Consider the following 27,787-nt stretch of genomic DNA (forward strand, 5'->3'; position numbering starts at 1 on the left):
AAACACAGGGGGAGGGACATTTCATCCACCAGAGAACCCTCACAGGAAATCAGCTGCTCGTCCAGATAAGAGCTGAGGCATAAAGCTGGCAGAGGGTCTTGGGGCAGGCACAGAAGGACCATGCGGTTCCTCCTGCCTGTGGGTCTGATTGCTACCACCCTTGCAATTGCTCCTGTCCGCTTCGACAGGTAAATCTCCCCACCCTGTGTTCCAGGCTCTGTATAGGATGAGGGTGAAGGAATGCTGCTTTACCATTCATGTGTTTCATCTTCTTGCATTCTCAAAGGGAGAAAGTGCTCCGCGTGAAGCTCCAGGATGAAAAACAAGCAAACATCATAAAGGACTTGGCCCAAACCAACCAGGTAAAGCATTTAGAGGGTTATTTTATCTTTTCTTTCTGTTCTCTAAAAGCTTCCTCTTTTGTATTTTATTTTTAACGCACACGGAGCTTCCCGAAACAAAGATGGAAGAAGTGGCAGGAGCTACTTGGATAATTCAGCCAATTGCCGCTACTTCCCTTGTTTCTGCTTATTTTTTTCCCAAATTGCCAGTCCTGTGTTCCCTCCCCAAAGCTTTGCAAACAACAGCTTTTTCTAGGTAAAATTGTGAAATAAGGAGTCAGGCACTTGTGATACCTTTATGGGGGCCTCTTTCCCCTCCCTCCTCTTTGCCACCCTGATCTCCACCAGTGGCATAGTTTCTCTTAAAATTATGATAACAGGTATCTGGTTAACTGATAACATCAAAGTAATGGTTGCTAATACCAAGATGTGACCCTTCCCAAGAGTAGGTCCATTTTAAAAGGAAAGTTTTAAAGTTCAATCCTATTTAAAATTCAATCTAAAGTTCAAGTCCTAAAGTTCAATCACTATTTTAAAATCCAAAAAGCTAGGAGCACCTGGGAGGCTCAGTCGGTTAAGCATCCAACTCTTGATTTCGGCTCAGGTCATGGTCTCACAGTTGTGGGATCGAGCAGCACATTGGGTTCTGCACTGGGCATGGAGCCTGCTTAGGATTCTCTCTCTGCCCCTTCCCAGCTCATTCTCTCTCTCTCTCTCAGAACAAATAAGCATTTAGAATAAAATAAAATCCAATGAGCTAACACAGTCACTTTATCATTTACTCAGCTGCTCCCATACACTGTGCCAGCCACCTGATACATGTCACTTCAAATTCTCCACCAGATTTTCAGTGTCAGTGGCATAAACCCACTTAAAACAAAAGGACTGAAGTTCAAAGACAGTTACTTAAATGACCTAAACGACACAGCAGACTTAAACCCAGAACTGAATCTGGGATTTATTCCAGTCACACACACCCTCACCACCACATCAAACCAGTCAAAAGTTCTGCTCTTCTAATTCCCAAATGTGTTTCAAATCCACACTTTTCATTCCCTTGCCACTGCCAAATTCATGTCTGCCCTACATTTTACCAGGACACTTTCAATAGCCTCTTATCCTTCAATAGCCTCTAGCCCTGCCTCCCACAAACCAAGTCTGCACTGCAACCTGATTGTTCTAAAACTTGATTATTATATTCCTGCACCTGAAGCTTTTTAGTGAGATGTCGCCTAGTGTGGAAAGAGCACGGCCTTCAGAGTTTCGAATACTAGCCATACGCTAGCTCTGTGGCCTTAGGCAAGTTACTTAACCTCTCTGGATCTGAGTCTCCTCCTCGGTAATTTGAGGATAATAATCATACCTACTTCCTAAGGTTGTTATAAAGGCTAAGTAAGCTAAGAGGTAATGTTCAGAAGGGCTCCTGGCCATAATAAGCATGGTTAAAGAAGTTTCTGTTGGTATTGGTGTGGCATTTGAAGTCCTTCATAACCTGCCAAACTGCTAGGCTCTACGGTCTGCTGCTCCACCACGCTGTTCCTCACTCTTCAAGCTCCATGAACACCAAAAATGACTTTAAATCATACTGCATCCCTCATATGTCCAATGTATGCTGTAGGAATCTGATAAAAATAAACCAATAAATATTGGATGGTTCATAGCAGCCTCATACTAGCACATAACTGGCTGGCCTAGAGGTAGAACGCGAATCAACTACAAAATAGCCAGGTGGACTTAGACATGTCTACAAGCTTGGAATGGTGGGTGGAAAATGCACCTTTCCTTCACATTTCCCAAGTTGGGGAAATTGTATTTCATTTGTTTTCACAATTATGGTTTTTTTTTAGCTTATTTATTTATTGTGGAGAGAGAGCATGCCAGCGTGTGGGGGAGGGGCAGAGAGTGAGGGAGAGAGAGAGAATCCCAAGCAGGCTCCATGCCATCAACGCAGAGACCAACGTGGGGCTCAAACCCACGAACTGTGAGATCCTGACCTGAGCCAAAATCAAGAGCCTGATGCTTAACTAACTAAGCCACCCAGGCACTCCTTGAGCATGGTTTTGAAGAACAACAACAAGAACTGAAATCTTCTCTTATTTATTTTAATCCAAATGTCATCCTTTTGGGTCCATTCACTGAATTTCTGAAATTCTCAGCTAAAGGAAGAAAAAGAGAAGGGAATCAACAGTTGTTAAATGCCTGCATGTCCCAGACCTCATACGCATTTCACAATCTTTATAACACTCCCGATGGAGTCCTCTTAACCCTATTTTTGGGGAAGAGACTTAAAACCCAAGGAGGTTTGTTTCTTTTTTAAGTGTTATTTATTTATTTTGATAGAGCATGAACAGGGGAGGGGCAGAAAGAGGAAGAGAGTGAATCCCAAGCAGGCTCCATGCTATCAGCACAGAGCTTGATGCAGGGCTGGAACTCACCAACTGTGAGATCATGACCTGAGCTAAAATCAAGAGTCAGATGCTTAACCCACTGGGCCACCCAGGTGCCTGTGAAACCCAAGGAGTCTTAGTATTGCCCAAGAACATATTGCTAGAAAAATGACAGGGCTGGTGATTATGCCTTCTGTTGGACACAAACCTTCTAGGAATTTCAAAGTTTACAGAGGCAACTGGTTTTGAGGCCTGACTCAGGGGCAGGGTGGGAGAGCCATTTTTTGATCTATATTCCCAATTAGAGTCAGATTCTACGGCTAAATCAATTGTGAAACAACTCCAATCAACCCCAAGATGGTAGAATCAAACAGATAAAGCAAAAGCTACTTTTTTTTTTTGCATTTATACATACTATCTATGTCCTGAAAAAGTGATCAGTACAAATGGTTTCTTTCTCACTCCCTAATATTCAACAGTATATTTGCAAACTCTCATAAGCTTATTAACAGAAGAGTCAATACCTTAGCCACATTGAACCCCAAATTATTTTTGTAGTATATGACACATAATTATTTCTTAAGAAATACGTGTTGAGTGAACAAGGAACTGTGACTAACATTGAACTCATCTCCACAGCTTGACTTCTGGTATCCAGATGCCGCTCACCACGTAGCTGCTAATATGACAATAGATTTCCGAGTTAGTGAAAAGGAATCCCAGTCCATCCAGTCTTCTTTGGATCAAAATAAAATGCACTATGAGTAAGTCCTATGAAATATTCCAATGTGTTAGATGTTCAAAGTTTGAGGAATCTTGAAATTGAGAGGGAAGTATTATATTTAATTGGGCCAAGAAAATGAAAGCTCTATGAGATAAAACTTATAGTTACTTCCAGACTATTGAGGCCTAATTATAGAGGGGATAAAATCAAACTTGGCCAATCAACTCCCATCTTTTTTTGTTCTGATCTGCAAAAAGGGCAATTACCTATATCTGCCATCTCCAAAACCCATCCCCTAGTAAGGATATCATGCACTGCTGCAGGCATAGATGGTTTAACCACACTCATCACCTCTGACAGGTAATCAACACAGAGCTCAGGCACTATGGTGAGCACCTCATTCTTGAGAATTTGAATTTGCCTGCTAAATAAAAGGAGACCCAAATAACTGTGCTCATCTTTAAGTCAGAGATGTGGGAATATAAGATATATAATAAATAATTCTTTGTGAAATAAATTCTTCCTCAGAGAAAGCAAAGCAATGCAATTGAGTAAGACTTAAATTCAACAGGAGAGAATTCTCAAATGGCCAAAGAGACAGAAATGAGTCATTATGGTCCCACAGAGAAATAAGGGAAACTTAAAACTCACTGAGCACCAACCATGGGCCACGCACTGTCTAGGCCCTGGGGCAGTGAACAAGGGAGCTCAGACATGAATATCACAGACCCAGACATAACATAAAAAACAAAATGTGTTTGATGGGCATTGAGGGGGGCACCTGTTGGGATGAGCACTGGGTGTTGTATGGAAACCAATTTGACAATAAATTTCATATTTAAAAAAAAGAAAAAAAGATTCATAGGGAACATAAAAAAAAATGTGTTTGATGTAGTGAGGGGTCCTGTTTTCACTCCACCAGCTCCTGTCATCTCAGCAATTCCTTTTAAAATATATATATTTTTTATTTATTTTGAGAGAGACAGAGGCAGAGGGCAAGTGGGGGTGGGGCAGAGAGAGAATCCCAAGAATCCCAGAGAATCCCAGAGAATCCCAAGCAGGTTCCATGCTGTCAGCACAGGACCCAACATGGGGCTCAATCTCAAGAAAAGTGAGATCGTGACCCCAGCTGAAATTAAGAGTTGGACACTTAAACAACTGACCCACCCAGGCACCCACCAGCAATTCCCTTTACTGAGAACCTCACCACTCAAAACAGTGCTAAACACTAGCTTTTTCTTTTTGAATTGCTGTTTCATGCCTCTGCTACCCAACATCGAGCAATAACTAAAAAAGCCTTCTTCTGGCTGAGACATTGCAGAGCAGGATTTACTGCTGCTTATCATGACTTGATTGTGTTTATATTGCTACAGTATCCTTAATAAATATAAACTCAATTAAAATTAAGGAAAGACAAATATAAGACAAGTAAGCAAAATTCTTTTTCATAGCTTAATGGATTAAAAAGTTAGCAGGCCATTATCTGTGATTGTTGTTGATCACTGTCTTTGTTTTTGCTGTTGTTTAAAGAGATTGTGAAACAAATGTAGAAGTTAATAATTGAGGAGCACATATTCAAAATTAATTTATATAAGCATTTAACCCTTTGTAATGTATCAATACATACTATTCTATTCACCATTAAAATTTCACCATTAAAATTAGAAATAGACACTTTTAAATGTACCTCGAAGATCTCAGAAACTGGTACTGTATTATAGACTCTGCTTATGCTAAGGTTCAGATGGTCTTCATTCTTGCATCTAAAAGAAATCACCCCTCCACCCTGGATACCCCGTGGTGACCATGTCTCTTGATTCACTTCACAGCCAGTCTTCTTAAATGTGTGCCTCAATTACCATATTCATTTTACTTCATTACTATAGACCTGCCACAAATTCCTGTGATCAACTAATACTTACTAAGTATCCATCCTAAGCTAAAATAAATTTTAGTTTGTCAATTTTGTTTAATATGATTTGAATAGCAGCAGAAAAATGAAGTATTATGTCTTCCTTAATATTCTGGTAACGTAGACAAAAAGCTAGTTGCCTGACATGAGTATGGACAGTGGAATAAATCACTGTGACAGAAGATAACTAGGCAGGTAGCACCTCTCTCTCTCCTCTTTGGACTTCCAGGTCTCTCCTAGCCTGAAACAATTCTGACTCAGACAGAGGTCTAAATCCAGATCCTCACAAATATAGTGTGCTTTTCACTTCGTCTTATGCCAAAATACTTCTTTGCTATCTACTTCAAGACCCAAAGTGTTAAACTACCAATAAAAATTAGTTTTATCTAATTAGGACATGATTTCTAGAAATTGGTCCAAATTAGCCACAGTTGTGGGAAAGCCACATAATTAGATAGTTACCTTCCTCAGAAATATAAATATGTAAAGTGATCTGTGCAGACAAGGACTACTTAAATCTTGTCTCCAAGTACTAATTATATAGATAATTTTATTTGCATATTAATTATATGTGTTACTTGGTGCCAGTCAGTAACAGAAGAGTGTTCTAAGAACAGAAACATCTGGTGGACCCAGGCAGCAGTCTGAATAAAACCACATTAGTAGGCTGGTTTGACACAATGATTTACTTAGACACCCTTCATTAGACAGTGCATATAAACCACTCTTTAGTTTAAAGTATCTGTGTAATTTTTTTTAGAAAATTAAATTACTAAGACAGATTTGATTTTATTTTATTTTTTTTATATGAAGTTTATTGACAAATTGGTTTCCATACAACACCCAGTGCTCATCCCAAAAGGTGCCCTCCTCAATACCCATCACCCACCCGCCCCTCCCTCCCACCCCCCATCAACCCTCAGTTTGTTCTCAGTTTTTAACAGTCTCTTATGCTTTGGCTCTCTCCCACTCTAACGTCCTTTTTTTTTTTTTTTTCCTTCCCCTCCCCCATGGGTTCCTGTTAAGTTTCTCAGGATCCACATAAGAGTGAAACCATATGGTATCAAGACAGATTTGATTTTAAAGTAGCATGTTTGCTCCATTTTTGTTTATACTTTTACAAAATCATAAAAGAGCAAGTCCAAAAAACAAACAACATATACATACCAACAAATCTGAGTAGACTGGTGAAAAAAATGTCTAAAGAAAAGCACACCTATTGGACTGAGTCTAAAGGAGCAGACACCATATTTATTAGAGTCAGCAGTTAAAAACCCTAATGTTTTTACTAATTGCTTTACCTTTTAGATATTTGTATTTCAGATACATTTTAGATTATCTGTTCTTTGATCAAAAGTTAAAATTAGAAAATAAAGAATTGTTAAGGAAAGGTAATTCAGAAAACTATCAATATATATGATGTAACACAAACACAATAAAACTCAAATTATACAATTAAGTGAAATCCTACTAAAATACACCTAGGATTATATATGCAAAAGATATATCTTTTCTTTGACCAAGAGTTAAAATCAGAAAATAAAGAACTGGTAATGAAAGGTAATTCAGAAAACAACTATCAATATATATGATGTAACACAAATATAGTAAAACTCAAATTATATAATTAAGTGAAATCTTATTAAGATGCACATAAGATTATATGGGAAATGCAAAAGAAATCCACATTGAACTGACTATTCTATACCAAACTTACTCATCAACACTTCAGATTAATGTCCAATTACCTAATAAAGCTTAGTCAGACACAAATTCATATTCCAAGTATATACACAGTCCTATCAAATAAGTTTTTCAATCAAATAAACCATTCTAATGTCTTGTCCCATTCATTCTTCCTTCTTCTCTACATTTTTATATATTACTTGCCCAAGAGTAAAGCAGGTATAGTTATACCTGATACAAATGCAAAGAGATGTTGGCCATGGTGGAAAGCAGAAGAGTGTGGTAAATAAGAATTTGGATTCTCCATGAGGCTGTCCGAGTCAAGTACCATTTAAACCACACATTAGCTACTTAAACACTGATGATTTATTTAACTTCTCTTAACCTCATTTTCTTCATCTTTATAATGGTATTTCATAGAGGTTTCACGAAGAGTGACTGGGACCATAAAATCTCCATTTGCCTGGTTCCTTTACTTCTACTTATGCAAGTGAGGGAAAGACCACTTATACATGTGTTTAAATGAGTGCACACACACACACATGCACACATACACACTGTATAATAAGGGATAACTAAAGGCCATCACCACATGCTCCCCTTCCCTCCTAGTGAACAAATTAGTGCCTTAAAGTTTATTATCCAACCCAGAGGTATGCCTCAAATGTTGAGAAATCCATGTCAGTAAATGCAAAGTTGGATACATGGTAACTCCGGGGCTACTAGGGACAAATGGGATCTTGTGGAAACATGAAATCATGCTATTTGAATAGCCCCTATCCTGATGGAACATTGGCATGGAGGAGTAGAGGCAATCCAGACCAGTTTATAAGGCACAAAACAATGACTCTGCCTCCCTGGAACACGCTTCCCCACTGCATGTACACACACACACATACATACACATACATACATACACACACACACACACACACACACACACACACACACACACACACCAGAGCCTATGGCAGTCACATACATTGACCTACCATTCTCCATTTCTCTGTTACTCTTTAAAACTAACAGATGGAGGGAGTATTGAAATTGTCAAAATAGGATTCATCCTGCCTCTTCTCTGAACTTCTTATCTATTTCCTGACCTTGGGGCACAGCCTTCCAAGAGAGTTGATCAGCTGGGCGAATGCTGAATAGTACTCAGCAGACTAAGACTACAGATCTGAGGGCGATACCCAGGGAATTTCACTCCTTGTGCCTGGAGGCACTGTTGTATAATGGCTCGAGAACACTGAGGTCAGACACCTCTAGGTTAAAATCCCAACTTCTGCATTTTAACAGTTATGTCAGCTTTGGAAACCTCTATCTAACTTTTGGGAGTGGAAATGGTACCAAATTAATAGTGATGATTTGAAAATTAAATGACAGAATGTAAATACCGTGCTGAGCTGAATGTCTGGCACATAATACAGGTTCAATAAACATTAGCCAATTCCATCATTAAATCCTCAGTGATAATTATTTATCCTTTCATCTACATTTAGGAATTTCTTTAACAAATTAAGCAAATCTTGGAACACTAAAATAATATTTGGGAGAAAGTAATTTGGTTTCATCTGCTTAAGCCTGGCTGCTGGTTAGTGGAAGGGCTCATGAAAATAACATCTGGCCCTGGCTCTTAATTTCCAGCCTTAGGCTTAATTTCTAGTCCCTATCAGCAACAATCTGGCACCATTCTCATGTCCTCATGCAGCTGCTTTGTGGAAAGGTCGTATTTTAGCTCGCACGATTTTCTTTTGCTGTTGTTATCACAGAGGCTAAATTGATATGTGTAAGTCTAAAAATATTCTTAGATACGAGCTCCCTGTGACTAATTAATACTGCCTTATGTTACGAACCAACCTCTGGGACCATAAAATTTCTCTTTTGCCTGGTTCTTCTACTTCCATAAATGCAGGTAGAGCAAAAGCCTCACACCCTCTTTAGAACTTAAAACAATTAATTAAAGGAATTCATTGTCTATAGTGACCACCCATAATGTAATTTCCAATGATTCTCTCAGGCTTCGTGAGCTTTAGTGCAACGTGACTCCAAATCTGTTGTCACAATTTTTCTTCTGAGAAATCCCAGATTCATCATAAGTCAAAAAGCCAAGCATACAGTGAATTAGATATAATGTGCATAATAATGTGTTTGTCAGTAATGTTAATGGGAATCAATATTCATGAGTAGTACTTGGTGTCATGTGCTAAATAAACTCTAATTAGAAGTATACCTCATTTATCTTCTGTCTCCAAACTCAGATCAGCCAGTCAATCAGCAAGAAGAAACCGACAAGTAGAGTTGGTGCTACAGTGTCACAGTTCATTATCCTAAGAAATCGAAGTATCAGAGTCAAACAACTACATACCGCCAAAGCCTTGTTTAAAGACACGTTAAGTCTGTGAATCGGTTGCCAATTTTCTGACCCAACTTCCCTGGGAACCTATGGCTTGCCAATCGCTTCCCACAGTTCAATTCATTTCATCCTCACCACAATCCTGGCTGATGTTTGGTTCCATTGTAAAAGTGAGTAAACGGAGGTTCAGAGAGATAGTTAACCTCCCTCCCCCAATATCACATAAAGTATAAGCCAAAATGGGGTTGGAACCCAGAAATGACCATAGAGCCTCTTCCCACCGGGTCACCACTTCCTTACATGATAGGATTTATGGAGGTAAGAGTGCATGATACTGTCCTAAATGACTAGAATGAATGTTAAAAAATAGATAGTATCTTCCTATATAGGACTTACTGCTAACAGAGGGAAAATACACATACATTTCATCCACAGCAGTAATGCTTTTATAAGAAGTCAATGGCAAATATGATAATCCAAATAAGGAAACTGCTCAAGTACAAATTCAAAACATCCCTGATTTTAAATATTTCACTGAAGTATTTCTATTATAAGCCATTGATCTCCATCTGCCCTGTAAAATATAGTGAATACTATAGTTTAATATAGTTGAGGGATTACCATTACCAACATAAATTTTCACACTGTGCTATAAAAGGATGATAACCAGAAGGGCTATTTACATTATTAAAATATATTGGGTCTTTGGATTTGCAACAAAGGACCACTGACCTATGTTTGCTAAATCCTTCTATTTATGTAGTTTATTTTCCTTAAGCTAACACTGACTGATAGTATGCTTGCTTCCCACAAGCCATTTTACCTATGCCCAATGTATTCCTTCTAGATTAAACAAGCTTTTTAATAATTATATCTAAAATAATATGGGGACACCTGGGTGGCTCAGTCAGTTGAACATTTGACTCTTGATTTCAGCTCAGGTTATGATCTCACAGTTTCTGAGATCGAGCCCCACATCAGGCTCTGTGCTGACAGAGCAGAGCCTGCTTGGGATTTTCTCTCTCTCATCTCTCTGCTTCTCTCTCGCTTTCTCTCTCTCTCTCCCAAAATAAATAAATAAACTTAAAAAAATTGTAAATAAGAAGAATGAAGCTTTATGTGAGGGTGTTTGTTAATCTCTTAGGCTGTAATATATTTAACATTAAGGAATCTAATATAAAATTCAATGCAACTGTACATCAATGGATAATAATTTGATCGTATCAATAGACATTGCCATATTAATCTCAAATGGCAATCAACATTATATACTGTGGTGAAAGACAGATTTTCTTGTTGAAACCAGGAAAAAAAATAGAATGCCCTCTTTCACCACTATTATTTTCCATTGTTCAGAGTTTAGCCAAGACAATAAAGCAAGGGGAAAAAATAGTTACTGGAAAAAAGTACAAAGCATAATTTTTTGCATAAGAAATAACTACCCTAAAACCCTTATAAAACCCATAAAGACATTGCTAAAAAATCCTTAGAAGTAAAAACATAGTTTTTTAACTAATAAGGTAGCTAATATACAAGTATAACCAAAGCAATAATTTTTTTAATATATGAATAATAACCAGTTCAAACGTTTAGTGAGAAAAAAAGCCACTCACAAGGCTAATAAAAATATATAAATACACAAAATATACAAAATTTTACTGAAAAATCAAAAGACAGCTATATTATGGTCCATTATTAATAAGATTCTTCTCAAATTTATTCTTAATTTAATATATTCTAATGAAGAGCCTATATTTTTCTAATAATTCTATTAATTTCTAAAATGATCCTAAAAAAATTTATTAAGAACAGGTAAAATTACTCAAAAATTTGGAAACAAGAATAAGGAGACACTACATTAAATATTAAAATTCAATATTAAAACTATAATTTAATATGGTTTGGTTCTTACACAAGAGCAGGAAAACAGATCAGTGGAGCACAAGAGAAAATCCCAAAACAGAGAAAATATACAAAAATATTTGTGTATATATGAGATGACAATGGCATTTTTAAAATATAAATCTTAAAGTCAGACAAGGTTGCATTCAAATTCCCAACCCCAACATACACAAATTATGGGTATTTAAGCTTTATGAGCAACAATGACCCCCATCTGTAAAAGGGTAATATTAGCAAGATAAAAATAATGTATGTAATGTACGTAAAAAAATGTATGTAATAATATTAGCAAGATAAAAATAAGATAATGTATGTAAAATAAAGAATGGAACATATGAAACAAATGGATAATCAAATGGAAATGTCATGTAGGCAAGTGGACGCATAAGCCCCGGGAGAGGCAGGGGAAGAGCTAGGGCATTGGTAGGTTCAGGGGAGAGTCCAGAACTGGAAATAAAAATGTGGGAAACCATTAGGTCACCATTAGAGCCACGGAACTGAATGAGGTGATGAGATGAAATAACTCAGGAATAAGATGAAAATAGAGAAGAGGGTAAAGGTATAAGACTTTTGGATCCCCAATATTAGCCTCCTAAGAATTCTTCCTGCATCTTATTTCACCCGCTCCATATCAGCCTAACCATTTTCCAGCTCTACAGCTATGGACAAGTCATTTAAACACTTTGTACCTTGGTTTTCTCATCTGTAAAATGGGGGTAATAATTTCATGTGACAATTAAATGAGTTAATGTATATAAGGTGGTTAGAGCAATGACTAGCACATGGTAAGCACTAAATAAGTGCTTACTATTATTGTTATTCAAGTTTCTCCCAGCTCTGGAAGTGTGAAGTGATAAGGCATGGTCAGCAAATTTGTACATAAGAATATCCACTATTGCCTGTATTGTGTGTATGTGAATGTGTGCGTTTGAAGAAAGTTAGAGAGTGATTACAAATCAAGGCTGACCAACAGTAATATAATGCATGCCACATGTCCAGTTTTAAAGATTCTAGTAGCCACATTAAAAAAGTTAAAAAGCAACAGGCAAAATTTATTCAGCAATATATTTTATTTAATCTAATATTAAATCTAATACTGCAAAATATTATTTTTCAACATGTAATGAATATAAAATTCATCAGTGAGGTATTTTACATAATTTTTATACAAAGTCTTCATAATCTAGTGCATATTTTACATATCAGAAACCTCTTTTTTGGACAAGCCCCATTTTTAAGTGCTCTAAAGCCATGTGTGCCCAGACCACCACATTGAACAGCACAGCTCCAGATAAATGGGAAGATATGAAGCCATACATGTGACATTTATAAAAGAGATGGTTAGAGAATAATGAAGAAACAGGACAACCCTGATCAAAGATAGAGCAGAAGGAAGAGAAAATTTCTGTAAATGAAAGATAACTGTGGGTTTTTTTCCTCCAGTAAATGTGTATTTTATCATTCCCCTGTCACACAGAATCTTGATCCATGATCTACAAGAAGAGATTGAAAAACAGTTTGATGTTAAAGAAGATATCCCAGGCAGGCACAGCTATGCAAAATACAATAACTGGGACAAGGTATAGTATAAAATGCCTGTACTTCAAAAAAACTGTAACCCTCAATATTTGTTCTCATTTATTTTTTTTTATTCTAATTCCTCAAAATTGGTTTTGCTCTTAAGATTGTTGCTTGGACTGAAAAAATGGTGCATAAGCATCCTGAAATGGTCTCTCGTATTAAAATTGGAACCACTGTTGAAGATAATCCACTATATGTTCTCAAGGTAAAAATAATTCAAGAACTACTGATTCTTAATATTGTTGAAAAAACACTAATTTAAAAGTTACTTTGAGGGGCGCCTGGGTGGCTCAGTCGGTTAAGCGGCCGACTTCGGCTCAGGTCATGATCTCACGGTCCGTGAGTTCGAGCCCCGCGTCGGGCTCTGTACTGACAACTCAGAGCCTGGAGCCTGTTTCAGATTCTGTGTCTCCTTCTCTCTGACCCTCCCCTGTTCATGCTCTGTCTCTCTCTGTCTCAAAAATAAATAAACATTAAAAAAAAAATTTTAAAGTTACTTTGACACAGCTAGTGAATTTTGAGACAATAAAGTCTTATCTTTTTGAAGAACATATAAGTTCTAAATGTCCATTCAAAAATAGAAGTGATAGGTGGTTTTAGGTGAAACCAAGAAAGTCCTTGAATAAACCATTTGTGAGACACAATGGACAAACTCAGACAAATACCTTGTCCCATATCTTTATTATAAGAGTTTATGATGTGCCTGGAGTACAAAATAGTGTTCCATCCATTAAAATTCAGTGAAACTGATGACTAAGTGTTTAAGTCAGAGTGTGTTTAAGTGTTTAAGTTAAGAGAAGTTTAAATATCACAGAATCATAGGGTCCCAGAACAGTAAGTGAGGCATTTCAATCCTATGTTAATAGAGAATTCCCTTCTATAATGGAGCTGACAATTGCCATTCAGCTGCTGCTGGATGCTTGCACATCCAGAGACACTGCTCCCTGAAGCATCCCCTTAATAAATGAGAAGCCCTTCCTTACCCTGAATTCCCATCCATTCATTCTCTCCAACTAGCCAAAACAAATCTAAATTCCCTTCAAAATGACAGCCCTTCAAATATCCAGCCACCATTCCTCTTCCCCACTGCAAACACAACTACAAAATCTTTTCCACCCCAGGCTAAACGTCCCATTTATGAAGCCAGAAAAACAAAAGGAAATGGCCAAAACAAAATAACCTATCATCTATTTCTCAAACCAAAGGATATTAACAATAAAATAAGAAAAACAATATATTGTGATTGTTTTAAAAACCATAAAAGCAACTCTAACACTAGGAAAAAATTTTTTTAAAAGATATACTATATAATTGATTATGAATTATGTATAGACACTTCAGGATATAGAGTGAAGTGATCCTCCCTGAAAACAATATGTGCATAAACAGTTATTCAACAGAAGGCAGGGGAAAGAATTGCTTTGAGCACAGGAGTGAGTTATTGGACAACAAGGGATCAATGTGTGAGTTCATGCAAAATAATATCTCAAGTTTAATTTTAAATAGATTGGGAAAAGGGATGAAAGGAGAAAGGCTATTTTTATGGATTGTGGCATTCATGCACGAGAATGGATCTCCCCAGCATTCTGCCAGTGGTTTGTCTATCAGGTAAGTGAATCGGAACGCTCATACAATTCTCCTTTGATTGTCAAATCTCCAGCACTTCACGGAGTGGCAACACCCCTTTCCAAATGAATGCAGTTCCACTTAACTAGAAGGGCCCACATTTGGTGCTGTCAGGAAATAAATGCTCTGGATTTTAGTTATCGTTGGGGTTTTTATAAAATTGACACCTTCCTTCAAAATTCTTGAATTCCAGCTGACAGTTTATAAAAGTAAAAGAATTTTGGGGGGGCATGATATGGTTTCTCCTATAGTGAAGTATGGATGATCTGAAACTATCTTCATATTACAAGCTACAATCTTTGCCTTTCTTCAATGAGCTCAAAGCATATAGACCTCTAGCTCCTGTTTAGATAATTAATTGGCCAATCAATTGGCACTTGGAATTTTCATAGTTAATTTCCTTTCCAAGTGAAAAATAACTCACTTTTTTTAAAGGCAAATTCAGTTTATAAGTTGTTGTTCCTCTCATTCTAGTCTATTCTGACTCCCACCATCTAATAACTTTCTCTTTTCTGCCAGCTTTTGCATACAACATGCTGATGTAATATGAATGACAATGGCTTTCTGGGCATAGATACTTTCACTAGGAACGAATCTGCCAGGAGAACTGATTTATCTCTACACTTGTTTTAGCTCTTCCAGCTGAGGGCCAAGAGCTACAAAGGAATACATGTGATAGGGCTGCAAAAAATCTCTTGGCTCTGGAACAGATGTACCTGGAAGAGATTTTCCAAGAATGAGAGAGATTTTAGGTAGCCATAGAAAGTACAGATAATTAGATAAATTTCAATCTGATAAGAGAAAAGGAGTTGATTGGACAATCTAAATGCTTGAGCCTTTTATTAATGGAACATTTTTATTTAATCCTGTTTATAATTAATTTATGAATTCTCTCCAATAGTTACAGATTCCTATGTTTATAAACTCAATCTATATTTACCTAGAGGATGTGAGGGAAAGAATCCATTTAGAACAATATGTACTGCTAATTTTTCACTTGGCCTCCATTCTTCCTATAAAACATCTTGCATGCTGTATGTGGAATGCTACTGTCTTGACAAAATGATCCTTTAAAGAATGTTCAGTTCAATTAATTTCACTAGTCTGAATAAGTGACTTTTATATGGGTCACTTATTTTTATGCTATTTAGGGGAAATATGTTTGAAATCATGTGAACTTGAGTAAATGACTTAAGGAGTGATAGTTATTACTATTATAACCACAGCTTTCCACATGGTGTTAAACTTTACACCAATAGTTTAATTTTTTCCTACTCCTACAGGCAGCCAAAACTTATGGCAGAGACAAAATTATGACCAAACTCCTGGACCAAATGAATTTCTATGTTCTTCCTGTATTCAATGTTGATGGATATATTTGGTCATGGACACAGGTAACACTCTATGGTCTCTTGTTCACATTTGGACAATATAGTATTTACCAACTTGAATGCACATTGATTGCTATGTATTAAGTTGGATAGCCAGTTAATTCTAATTCAGAAAAATATATTTTTAAGAATTTCAATTTCAGACTAAGGCAAGCATGATTTCCTGGTTGCAGTAGGTGTCCTTGAAATAATAAGAAATTTTTGCTGCTGAAGCTGGTGAGGAAAATGAAATTAAGCAATAATTACAAAGGAAATGTATGTTATAGGATATGGAAAAAGCACATTCCACCTAAAAATAAAAGTCATTTAAAGACATTATGAACACACTGGAGCACCTGGGTGGCTCAGTCACTCAAGCATCTAACTCTTGATTTCCACTCAGGTCAGGATCTCGTGGTTCGTGAGATCAAGACCCACATGGAGCTCTGTGCTCACAGCACAGAGCCTGCTTGGGCTACTCTCTTTCCCTTTTTCCCTGCCCCTCCCCCGCTCCCTCTCACATGCTCTGTCTCTTTCTCTCTCTCTCCCAAAATAAATAAAACTTAAAAAAAAAAAAAAAGATATTATGAACACTGACCTCAAAGCAAAAGGCACTGTATTCCAATCTATCTGTAACAGAATTTGATGTGGAATAACTGTATCAAAAAATAAAGACTGACACAAATAATCTGTCCTTTAACGGAATCCTTTATTGACTCACTGCTGTTAAAAAAGATTCATACTGAACTTTCAGACAGATACTATCACATCCAGTTATTTTCTGGAAATTACGCTCTAACAGTCACAATTTGACCTGTATTATACCTGAAATCTATAAATGGTGAAGAATGTAATGAAGTTATAATTTAAATCATAGGTAATTTCAGAACATTGTTGATAATTTTCTAGTACCGAGAACTAATCAACAGTTTTTAAAGCTAACTAAATTATCCTATCAAGGCCTTAGAATATTAATATAAAAAACAATGTTGCTGAAAATGTTACAAGTTATAAGAAAACAATATATTTTTCTTCATAATAAAGAGCTTCAAGTTAACTAGGTATGTTTCAAATAAAACTGTAGACACCTGCAGAGAGGATCTGAAATGATCAAACTGAAAAATGCAAATTGATCTGATGTAAACACTTCCATCATTCAATCCTGCAGAATCGCATGTGGAGAAAAAATCGTTCCAAGAACCAAAACTCCAACTGCATCGGCACTGACCTCAACAGGAACTTTAATGCCTCATGGAACTGTGAGTAGTAGATCTGATCTCAAGAAAAAGAGCTATAAAGACTGTTCAGACACCAAACTCAGTTAAACCACTTATTTATCTCAGCAAATATTATGTATTCCCTGAGTGTTAATTTTCTAATCTAAAAAATAAAGATAATCATCCCTACCTTAGAAACATTATGAATGTTTTGTTATATGGGAGGAAGTAGGGATAGGGTTGTTTATCAAACCATCTCTTACTTAATATATCTAGCTTGCTAAAAATCAGACACATCCAGATGCATAAAAATTCAGATAATCTGAAGAGAGGTCTCGGGTCCCTCCTCTTCCTGGTCTGATAAAAGCCAAGAAATACCAGTGGTTAAAACCAACACAGAGATAGCTCTTCAGATGTTTGTGAAAAGAAACAGCTGGGGGCAAAGAAAGTGAAAAGGCTTAACAGAAATGCAATGATAAGCAGAAGTCTGCTACATCAGATGACAGTTGCTAGACAAATATGACTTCATCATTACAGTCAAGGAAAAATTACCACTACCCCAATTCATAAATTTTTTCTGTAACTAATTTTGTTGAAAATACCACCTCAGCTCTTAATTCTATTCTACCATAAAAATTATGAGAATAGCAGCTATCCCTAAGTGAGAGCTGCCTGCTGAACCAGGATGAAGAAACTCAGGCTCAAAAAATGAAATTCACACCAGTCCCCAACAAATTGTGGAGTAGGGCTGAACTGGAACTGGGGTCTATCTGGCTCCAGGCCCTGGGCTGCTTCTGATGTATTATTCCTGTGACCCTGGGAAACAGAGGCAAAATAAACAAGGCTAAGAATATTCCATTGGGCTGGGTCTGTCACCCTATGAGTTGTATGTACAAAAAGTTGGTCTGCAATGACTATGACACCAGAGAGATTGAGGCAGCCCTGTAAACCCGGGAAATGAAAACGTTTAAAACATTTTGCAAGTCCACATCAGAAGAGACAGGATCTTTACTGATGGGGAGCAAACTGCGATCTCATCCTCCACATCCACTGCAGCTTTTCCAAACACCAAGGACCCATGTGCAGAAACTTATCGGGGCCCAGAACCAGAGTCCGAGAAAGAGACCAAAGCTGTCACTGACTTCATTCGAAGCCACCTGAAATCAATCAAGGCCTATATCACCTTCCATTCCTACTCCCAGATGCTATTGTTTCCCTATGGATATACATCAAAACTGCCACCTAACTACAAGGACCTGGTATGTAGAAAAAAACCTATGGTTTATGCACTGACACACACCACCACTGACTTCCACGAACAACTGTTCTTTATGAACAACTGCATTACGGTGAAAGAACTTCACACTTTCATACCAAAGAAAAGAACTAATAAAGTTTACCTTAGAGTTAAAATCATAATTCCTAAATTAATTCTTCATGTGATAAAAGGATATAAAATCTTTCAATGTGATTCTAAGATAAAGCCAGTAGGAAAAAATGTGTGGGCAATCCAGAGGAGAATTCCATGAATGCATAAACTGTTATCCAAACATTCATCATGGGTCATACTATAAAACCACACACAGCAAAAGTCTAACAGAACAGCAAAGATATCTGCTATTCCTGTCCCTAAGATGCCATATTTAAGAAGATTCATTGTATTTTTATCCTCCTGATCAACTTGGAAACAATATTAATTCTTTTACTATCCAAAGAAAGAGCATTATAAGTGTTTGTAAAGCCTCCTCACTGAGAATGCACTGTCTTTCAAGAACAAAAATCTACTATGTATCGTTTTCCTTTGCATAAAAACTGATTTGATCATGTTAGCTTAAAACAAACAAACGAAAACTCTGCATATGGGTTCCAATGCATCACAAGAACTGGAAGTATGAATAGACAAAAACCCATAAAAAGGGATATTGTTAATTGCTGTAAAAGAAAGGAAATAAAGTAGATAAAGTTCAGTGTCCCAGATCCCATGGGGGCTGATAAATATAACACATTTGGTAAAAGCTATGGATGGTTCCAATATTGCCTCATATTTTTAAAAGTATATTTTTTTAAAAGAAGTCACAATTGTCATTTTGACTTCAGCCAATTGTATTCAGCACAACAGCATTTAATTTCAGTTGAAGCAGAGATTTAAACTAGTCATTAAAACCATCTGTATATATACAACAAAGAAAATATGCAAGCAATATGCGGCCAATAGTCATTTATTGAACCAAAATAGCTGAGAATCTGAACTCCATGAGTTTGATTAGTTCACAAAAATATATGGCAATGCAATTTCAATCTGCCCTTAAAAAATGGTATTATGAATTAAAAATACAAATACACATAACAAACCACTTTGAGTAAAGAGTTCCTACACAGCAACTAAACTGATTAAGAAAAAAAATTTATCTTTTGGTTATATACATTACAGACTAAAAGTAAATCTTCATTTAGGGTACAAATACGTTAGTGACTATATTCCACTAAAATTCATTCCAATAATCATTCTCATAGCACAAAACACTAATTGTGTATTAAAGGTCATGAAATGCATTAACTCTGGAAGAGAAACTCTAATTTAACGACTATTTTAAAGAGGAGTCAACCATCTTTTTCTTCCCTTGGCATGCTAAAATCCAATGTGGAGAAAGTCCTACGATGATATGATGCCCATAAAAACAAAGGAAACAGGAACATGGGAGAAACTGACTTTGGAAAAGACAAATATCTGAAGCCAAAAAATATCTGAGAGGAAGTAGAAAGAATATTATTTTTAGAAGAAAGGACAAAAACAAGAAAGCGGGGGGAGGGGGGAGAAGGGAGGAAACAAGGGAGAGAGGAAGAAGACAGAGAAAAGAAAGGGTAGAAATACAAAATGAGACATGACATGACTGTTTATAACTTATTTCACATTTGTCTTCACATTGTCTTTACAATGACAATATATCTTCCCAAAAATAAATCTCTCACAACCATTGATTTTATTTTCATCTTCAATTGCCAAAAAAACAGTACAATTTATTTTTTAATCCCCAATAAATTAACAGCATTTACATAGTTTCCTATTATTCCAACACTAACTTCCCTTTTTCTCCAGGCCAAAGTTGCAAAGATCGGCACTGATGTTCTATCAACTCGGTATGAAACCCGCTACATCTATGGCCCAATAGCATCAACTATCTGTAAGTCTTTTTTATTGTTTACTGTGCCATTTTCCCTAATTCTTTTTTATATATATTAAAGAAAATTTTAGAACTTGTAAATTAGAACATTTAGAACTGATAATTTAAACCTCAGTTTTAACAGGTGATTCTGAATTATATGTGAGTCTAGGGAACACATGTTTCCCTTTTGTGGGGATAAGATTTTTCTAGAAACAAATTATACTGAACTTTTACAAGGATACAAGGTCAATGGAAGTTGTTTTATCAAGATAAATTTGCGATTTAATTCATCCACCTTCCTGTTCCCAACCAACATTTATCCTCACTGGAACTCATGAGAATTAGTTGGGGCAAACTCAACAGTTTTCTGTGGTTGTTTTGTTTTGTTTTGTTTTTAATTGGACTCTCTTTTTTTGGCCTTGTCCCTATGCAAACACAGTCTTCCTCCCTAGCTCCTGGTGGGAAAATGGGCTGGCCAAAAGTTTCAGCCACTTTGATCACGTAAAATCAGTTTAATGTCTCTTTCACTAGTCCCTTCCTATTGTGTTAAACTGAAATCTATATGGTGGATTAAGAAATAGGATGTAAAGGTTCTAGTTCTGTTGCTTTTGTTTTAGTGTCTAAGTACCACATCTTCAATTTCAACTTATGCCCACATATCCCTAGCTTAGCTCTTGTTTCAAATAGAACTTAGTATTGACATAAAAGTGCAGGTCATTATGTTTATGCATGTCAATAATGCTTTTTTTCAAAAGACACATGTTAAGCCACAAGCATTATGTTATGTAGACTCCTGTGGACTAAAACCAGATTCCTAATTTGGTTCAGTTTTATTTTGACTTGTTTTGACTGTATTGCAGTAAGTTCCTTGTACCTAATGTGCCTTGAAAGGAGACTTTTTTTAATATCAATATATTAAGAAAATGTCATCAACAACAAAAAAATTATCTTGCACAAGTCCAAGAAGACTTCCAATTGGGAGAACTATAGATTGACATACAGTAGGTGGTATAGTACAATGGTTAATAGCACAAACTGAAGATATGCAGCTTGGGTTTGATTCCTTACTCAACTATGTACTAGATAGTGCCTTTGAGCAAATTGTTAATCTCTCCTTGCCTAAGTCTCCTCTTCTATAAAACAGCAAATGGTACTTAAATCCTAAGGTTGTGATAGGAATTTATGAAATGAGTTAACATACATAAAGCACTTAATAGGGTGCCTGGTATTTAGCAAGTGGTTTTTATAAATATATATACATATTTTAGTAGGTACAGATGTACACAAATAAAAGGCTAAGTAACACAGTCAATAGATTAAGTTCTAGAAAAATGTATTCTTAAAGTGAGAAGCTTTCGGTGTTGCATTTATTTCATGCCTTATATAGTTTTTCCTTGAAATTTAAGGTTTTAAAGATACGAAAAGTGGTATCATAAAAGAAAAATTATTAAACTTAGTAACATCACATAATTATGAAAAATCACAAATTCTATTCATTCTCAATAACCACTATTAATCTTAATGAGAAATGTCACATAAATTTGCCAAAACAGAATAGCCATACTCTTTAACGTCACAACAGTTTACTTAACTGCAAATGGAGAACTAATACATCTAGAAATTGACCAAGTTTATTAAAACATCTAGCATACTCTAAACCACCATACAAGACACAATTCCTACTTATCCTAACTCCATTGCTACCAAACTCTTATTTTTATATGCCTTTTTCTAATGAACTTAAACCCAACTCTAGCTAAAAATGGCAGCCTTCTTAATCACTAAAGCCACTACAGTTATCTCAGCTCACACACTCCACAAACTCCCTACAATGCTGGTCCCTGTCGATACCCCTTCTTCTTGCCATCCCTTGGCCTTCCTTACCAATGAACTCTCCTGGTTTGCCTCCCCCTCCTCCTTTTCTACTTGGTCTCTGCCGACTGCCTCTAAAAGTTGACATTTTCAAAAAAACAGGTACACTTCACACATACATCAGAAGATTCTCTCTTCAGGCCCCTCCTCCTCCTTCTGCTTCTTTCCCATCAGGGAAGTGCTCTCTTTCCTTAAAGGCTTGAGACTGCACTTGTCACCTGGAAGGCACCAGTGGCCAAGCTAGGGGGATCACTTTTCACTCAGGTAGTAGTTACCTGCAGCAATCAATGGGAGACCAGCAGCACTAGGGGAATCAACCAGACCAAATTAGCAATGCAAAGATTCTGAAAACCATATTGTCGTCGGAACCACAAGTCACAGAAGAAGACCAGAGCCTGAATGCTAATCCTAAACACAGTGACTGACTGCTAAAATAGGTATCAGTTAAGATTTAAGATTTAACATAATAGCCAAAATGTCCAAATACAATCAAAAATCACTATCACACCAATAATGAGGAAAGTAACAGCATGAAAGAGAAAAGACAATCAACAGATGCCAAAACTGAGATGATTTACACGTTAGAATTATCTGACAAGAATTTCAAAGTCACCATCATTAAAACACTTCAACAAGTAATTAGATAGCCTTGAAACAAATGAAAATACAGAAAATCTCACCAAAAGAAAGAAAGAAAGAAAGAAAGAAAGAAAGAAAGAAAGAAAGAAAGAAAGAAGGAAGGAAAAAAGAAAGAAAGACATAAAAAGGAACCAAATGGAAATCACAGAACTGGAAAATACAATAACTTAAAATATTTAAAAATTCACTGGAAAGGCTCAATAGCAGAATGAATATGATGGAGGGAAGAATCAGTGAACTTAAAGAAAGAATAAGCCAATCTGAAGAGAGAAAACAAATTGAAAAAAGATGAGCAAAGCTTCAGGGACCTGAGGTGCAATAACAGAAGATCCAACATTCAAAACATCAAAATCTCAGAAGAGAAGGAGAGTGAGAATGGAAAAAAAATATGGAAAAATAAAGACTGAAATTTATAAAAGTTCCTAAAAACATAAACCAATATATCAAAAAGCTGAGTGAATGCCAAACAGGATAAACTAAAAACACTCACATTGAGTGCATCATAATTAAAATTCTGAAAACTAGAGGCACCTGGGTGGCTCAGTCAGTTGAGCGTCCGACGGGCTCAAGTCATGATCTCACAGTTTGTGGGTTTAAGTCCTGCATCAGGCTCTGTGCTGACAGCTCAGAGCCTGGAGCCTGCTTCAGATTCTATGTCTTCCTCTTTCTCTGCCCCTCCCGACTCGCATTCTGCACCCCCCCCTTTCAAAAATAAACATAAAAAAAATGTTTAAAATTCTGAAAACTAAAGACAAAGAAAAAACTTTTGAAAGCAACCAGAGAGAAACAATCTGGGGGCGGGGGGGAACAATTCAAATGATAGATTTGTTGAAACCATGGAAAGCCAAAAGGAAATGACGGTATTTTTCTAGTACTAAAAGACAAGAACTATCTACCTTAAACTCTATATTCAGCAAAAATATCCTTCAGAAATGAAGAGGAAATAGGGGCACCTGGGTGACTGATTTGGTTAAGTCTCTAACTCTTGATTTCGGCTCAGGTCATGATCTCAAGATTCATGGGGATCAAGCCCTGGGTTGGACTCTCTGCTGACAGCACAAGCCTGCTTGGGAATATCTCTCTCTCCCTTTCTCTCTCTCTGCCCCTCTCCCACTTGTGCTCCCTCTCTGTTTCTAAAAATAAATAAATAAACTAAAAAAAAAAGGAAAGAAAAGTAAAGAAGAGGAAATAAAGACATTCTCAGACAAATTTCATCACCCAAACACCTACCCTTTAAATATGGCTAAAGGAGGGGTGCCTCGGTGGCTCAGTCAGTTAAGCATCTGACTCTTGATTTCAGCTTAGGTCATGATCCCAGAGTTGTGGGATTGAGCCCTGGTTAAGTGTACAACTGTTGATTTTGGCTCAGGTCATGATCTTGTGATCATGAGATTGAGTCCCGTGTTAGGGTCAGCACTGAACAAGGAGCCTGCTCAGGATTCTCTCTCCCTCTCTTTCTGCCCTCTTTCTGTCCCTCCTCCACTCATACAAATTCTCTCTCTCTCAAGTAAATAAACATTAAAAAAAAATAAAAATGACTAAAGGAGGTTCTCCAAATAAGAAATAACTGGTAATAGGAGAATGCTTGAAACTGTAGAAAGAAAACAAGAACAGTGGATTATGTAATGAATGAATGAACAAATGAATGACTATCTTCTCTTCATCATGGCAGAATGAAAAATTATAACACCATTTGATGTGATGCTCAATGCATATTCAGAAGTACTCAAGACAGCTATATTTAAAAAGTAGAAATATAAAAAGAAACTAAGTGCAAGATTTCTATATGTCACTTGACATGGTAAAACACTGATATCAGCAGATTGTGATAAATTATGTATGTATATTGTAATACTTGGAGCAACCACTAAGAAAACTTTACAAAGTAATATACCCAAAAATGTTATTATAAATCAATCAAAATGGAATCCTTAAAATGTTCATTTAACCAGAAAAAGAAAAGAGAAAGAGAGGAATGAAAAACAGAGAGTCAAATATCAGACAATAAATATCAAACAACATCAAAATAAATATCAAACAATAAGATGGTAGATTTAAGTCATATCAAAATTTAACCAAAGATATTAAATAGAGACAGATTGGCAGAGTGGATTTAAAAAAAAAAGATTCAATAATACACTGCCTACAATAAACTTACTTCAAATATAACACAGATGGGTTGAAACTGAAAGGCTAGAAAGAGATATACCATACAAACATTAATCAAAAGAGAAGTAGCCATATTAAATATCAGATAAAGTAAATTTCAAACCAAAAAACTTTGCTAGAAACAAAGAGGGACATTAATAAAGATAAAAGGATCAATTCACCAAGAAAAGATAATGAACCTGAATGTGTGGGAGCTGCTTTCTAAACAACACTTATGATGTTTCTCCCAATGACTTCAAAATTCATTTTCTCAAGCTCTGTCCTAAATGTGGTTGATGCTAAACATCCTTTTGTCTCCCCTCCTTTATCCTTTCTTTTCCTCATCACTATCCTCTCTGAGTTCCTGTTTCTATTAATAATGTGTGGATTGTCTTCAGCCATCCAGACTGAAATCTCAATCATTTTGATCAGATTTTGTGACTCTTCCATTCCAGTATTTGTGACACGGACCACTCAATGCTATGCCCAGTGTGATGACTCTACACAAGTTCAGGCTTTCATTTCACAATACCTCCTAACCGGTTTCTGCTTTTTCCAGTCCTAAGTATGGCACTAAAATAACTATTATTGCCTCCCAAACAAAACACCTTGTCCTGATTTATCAGGTTTTCTGAGCTTTGCCCACAAACTCTCACTTCTCCATTTGTTTCAGTCCAGCTGAACCTCTCTCTCGTCATAAAAAGGCCTCCATGCTTTTCCATCTTCGTAGCTCACTGGCCAGAATGCCTTTCTTCCATTTCCATCTGGAAAAACACTAGCTTTTCTTCAAGGCTCTCCATCATAAAGGCGGTATTTAGTAGGCATTGAGCATAAAATGCCAACCTCCTCACCAGACATACATAATTTTTTTTTAATCTACATAAGAGTCAACATAAAGATTATACTGTTACCTTTCTTATGGTACTTACATAGTCTTCCCTGTCTCTATTGATTTGCATCTTTGACTTCTCTCCCCTAAACTGTAAGTTCCCAAAGACACCAATATCATCTTTACCTTTGTAACCTGAACACACCCACCCTCCACAGTACCAAGTATAGTACACCATGCATATTAAAGGTTTAATAATATTTGTTGAAATGGGGCGCCTGGGTGGCTCAGTTAATTAAGCGTCCAACTTCAACTCAGGTCATGATCTCGTGGCTTGGGGGTTCAAGCCCCACGTCAGGCTCTGTGCTGACAGCTCAGAGCCTGGAGCCTGCTTCATATTCTGTGTCTCCTCCTCCCTCTGCCCCTCCCATGCTCATGCTCTGTCTCTCTCTGTCTCTCAATAATAAATGTTAAAAAAAGTTGTTTAATAAATAAATAAAACAATATTTGTTGAATAATTTAAGAGCCAACCCTGTCTATTTCTACCAAAATATTTCTTCTTTCTTCATCACAACTTTGAGTTTTCATCCTTCAAACCTAAAATATTAATATCAGTTAAACGCATCACTTGTCCTGGAACATAAATTATTTTATATACAAAAAAGTAGTTTTTCTATTATGCAAATGAAAATATACATAAATGCATTTATAGTATACACATGCACTTGTATAAACCTTATATGTATATAACTTCTAGATGTCTGTTTAGATTTTCAAATAATAACATTCTTAGTAAATCTCATAAAAATTGACATTGAAAAGTTGGATTAGGGGATTAAATACATCCTTAAAATAATTGATTTAAGCTTTCTTGGTCTTTTAACTAGAAAATAGTTCACCCAAGCAACATGAATAAAAAGGGACCTGAACTATTAGGAAGAACATAATTTTGCCTAGCTTGTATGCATGATTTTTTTTGGTTGAGTTTTCAGTGACCAGTGACCCCCTCCTTAGTTGGTTTACACAGCTGCTTGCACTTGCCCAGACCACCTCCATCTGCAACACTGTGTGCCCAGTAAACAAACTCAATTTATTTAGAGTACTGGCCCAAACAAAATGTAATTTTGAAAATGCAGCACGTATTTAAAATGAGTGGTGGATCCCAAAACCATGATTATGTTTTATTCTACACTCTATACTATATAGACCACTACTCCCATTCCTTACTGCAATTAACTGTACACATAATTATTTTTTATTGCTAATTTTACACCAGTGAATTTCCATTTCAAGAAAAACATTAGCATTTGTTTCTAATTAAATATTTATTGCTTATGTTTTACAGACCCGACATCAGGTTCTTCTTTAGACTGGGCTTACAACCTGGGCATCAAACACACATTTGCCTTTGAGCTCCGAGATAAAGGCAAATTTTGTTTTCTCCTTCCAGAATCTCAGATAAAGCCGACCTGTAAAGAGACCTTGCTAGCTGTTAAATTTATTGCCAAGTATATCCTCAAGCATACTTCCTAAAGAATTGGCCTCAGTTTGGAATAAGCCAAATAATGTTTCTTTATGCCTTCTGCCAGAAAGTCAACCTTCAATTATACCTAGATATAGCTTCCACATTACCTGAATAGGTCCCTCTCTTGCTCACTTAAGTTCTATGTTACTTCTTTTTGTTTTTATTCACTCTCAATAGCACCTTAACAAACAGCTTTAAGTGAAAGCTTTCAACAACCTTTCTTTGATCCAAATAAAGTTTGAAACCATCAAAAAGTATTATTTTGAGTATTTTGAAACATGATATACAGCAGGATATACGTACATCTGCGAAACATGATACACAGAAATGAGAACCTTCAGTTTCTCCAGAATCAGACTTTCCATATGGCTTCATCATTTCATGTATTAATATACTAAAATTAAATTATATTCCAAAATGCATCTTGTCTTTTGATAAACTATACTCTCTATATTTCTCTATTAGCACTAATAATCAAGCATTAATGTGTCTCATGCAGTCTGTTAAT

The 27,787-nt window shown here is 36.3% G+C and overlaps 1 protein-coding gene across 1 annotated transcript; it reads left to right on the forward strand.

Annotated features, from left to right (window-relative positions):
• Positions 1 to 83: 83 nt before the first annotated feature.
• On the forward strand, positions 84 to 27,533 carry CPA3 (carboxypeptidase A3). The gene is made up of 11 exons (XM_047099831.1): positions 84 to 188; positions 287 to 362; positions 3,368 to 3,492; positions 12,786 to 12,888; positions 12,993 to 13,094; positions 14,396 to 14,497; positions 15,799 to 15,909; positions 17,054 to 17,144; positions 18,159 to 18,361; positions 20,200 to 20,284; positions 27,100 to 27,533. Exons 1-11 carry the CDS (start codon positions 121 to 123, stop codon positions 27,285 to 27,287), a joined length of 1,254 nt encoding a protein of 417 aa, XP_046955787.1. The 5' UTR covers positions 84 to 120; the 3' UTR covers positions 27,288 to 27,533.
• The last annotated feature ends 254 nt before the right edge of the window (positions 27,534 to 27,787 follow it).

This window comes from Lynx rufus, unplaced genomic scaffold (genome assembly GCF_022079265.1).
Source record: "Lynx rufus isolate CCGP_SWC_20201006 ecotype Redwood Valley unplaced genomic scaffold, mLynRuf1.p SCAF_5, whole genome shotgun sequence".
Classification (NCBI taxonomy): domain Eukaryota; kingdom Metazoa; phylum Chordata; class Mammalia; order Carnivora; family Felidae; genus Lynx; species Lynx rufus.

Bases quoted from the DNA above. Each gene is read 5' to 3' on its own strand.
- CPA3 (XM_047099831.1), top strand. From the start codon at position 121: ATGCGGTTCCTCCTGCCTGTGGGTCTGATTGCTACCACCCTTGCAATT. The intron at 363-3,367 runs GTAAAGCATTTA...TCATCTCCACAG, and splicing joins ACTTGGCCCAAACCAACCAG to CTTGACTTCTGGTATCCAGA. The intron at 15,910-17,053 runs GTAACACTCTAT...TCAATCCTGCAG, and splicing joins ATATTTGGTCATGGACACAG to AATCGCATGTGGAGAAAAAA.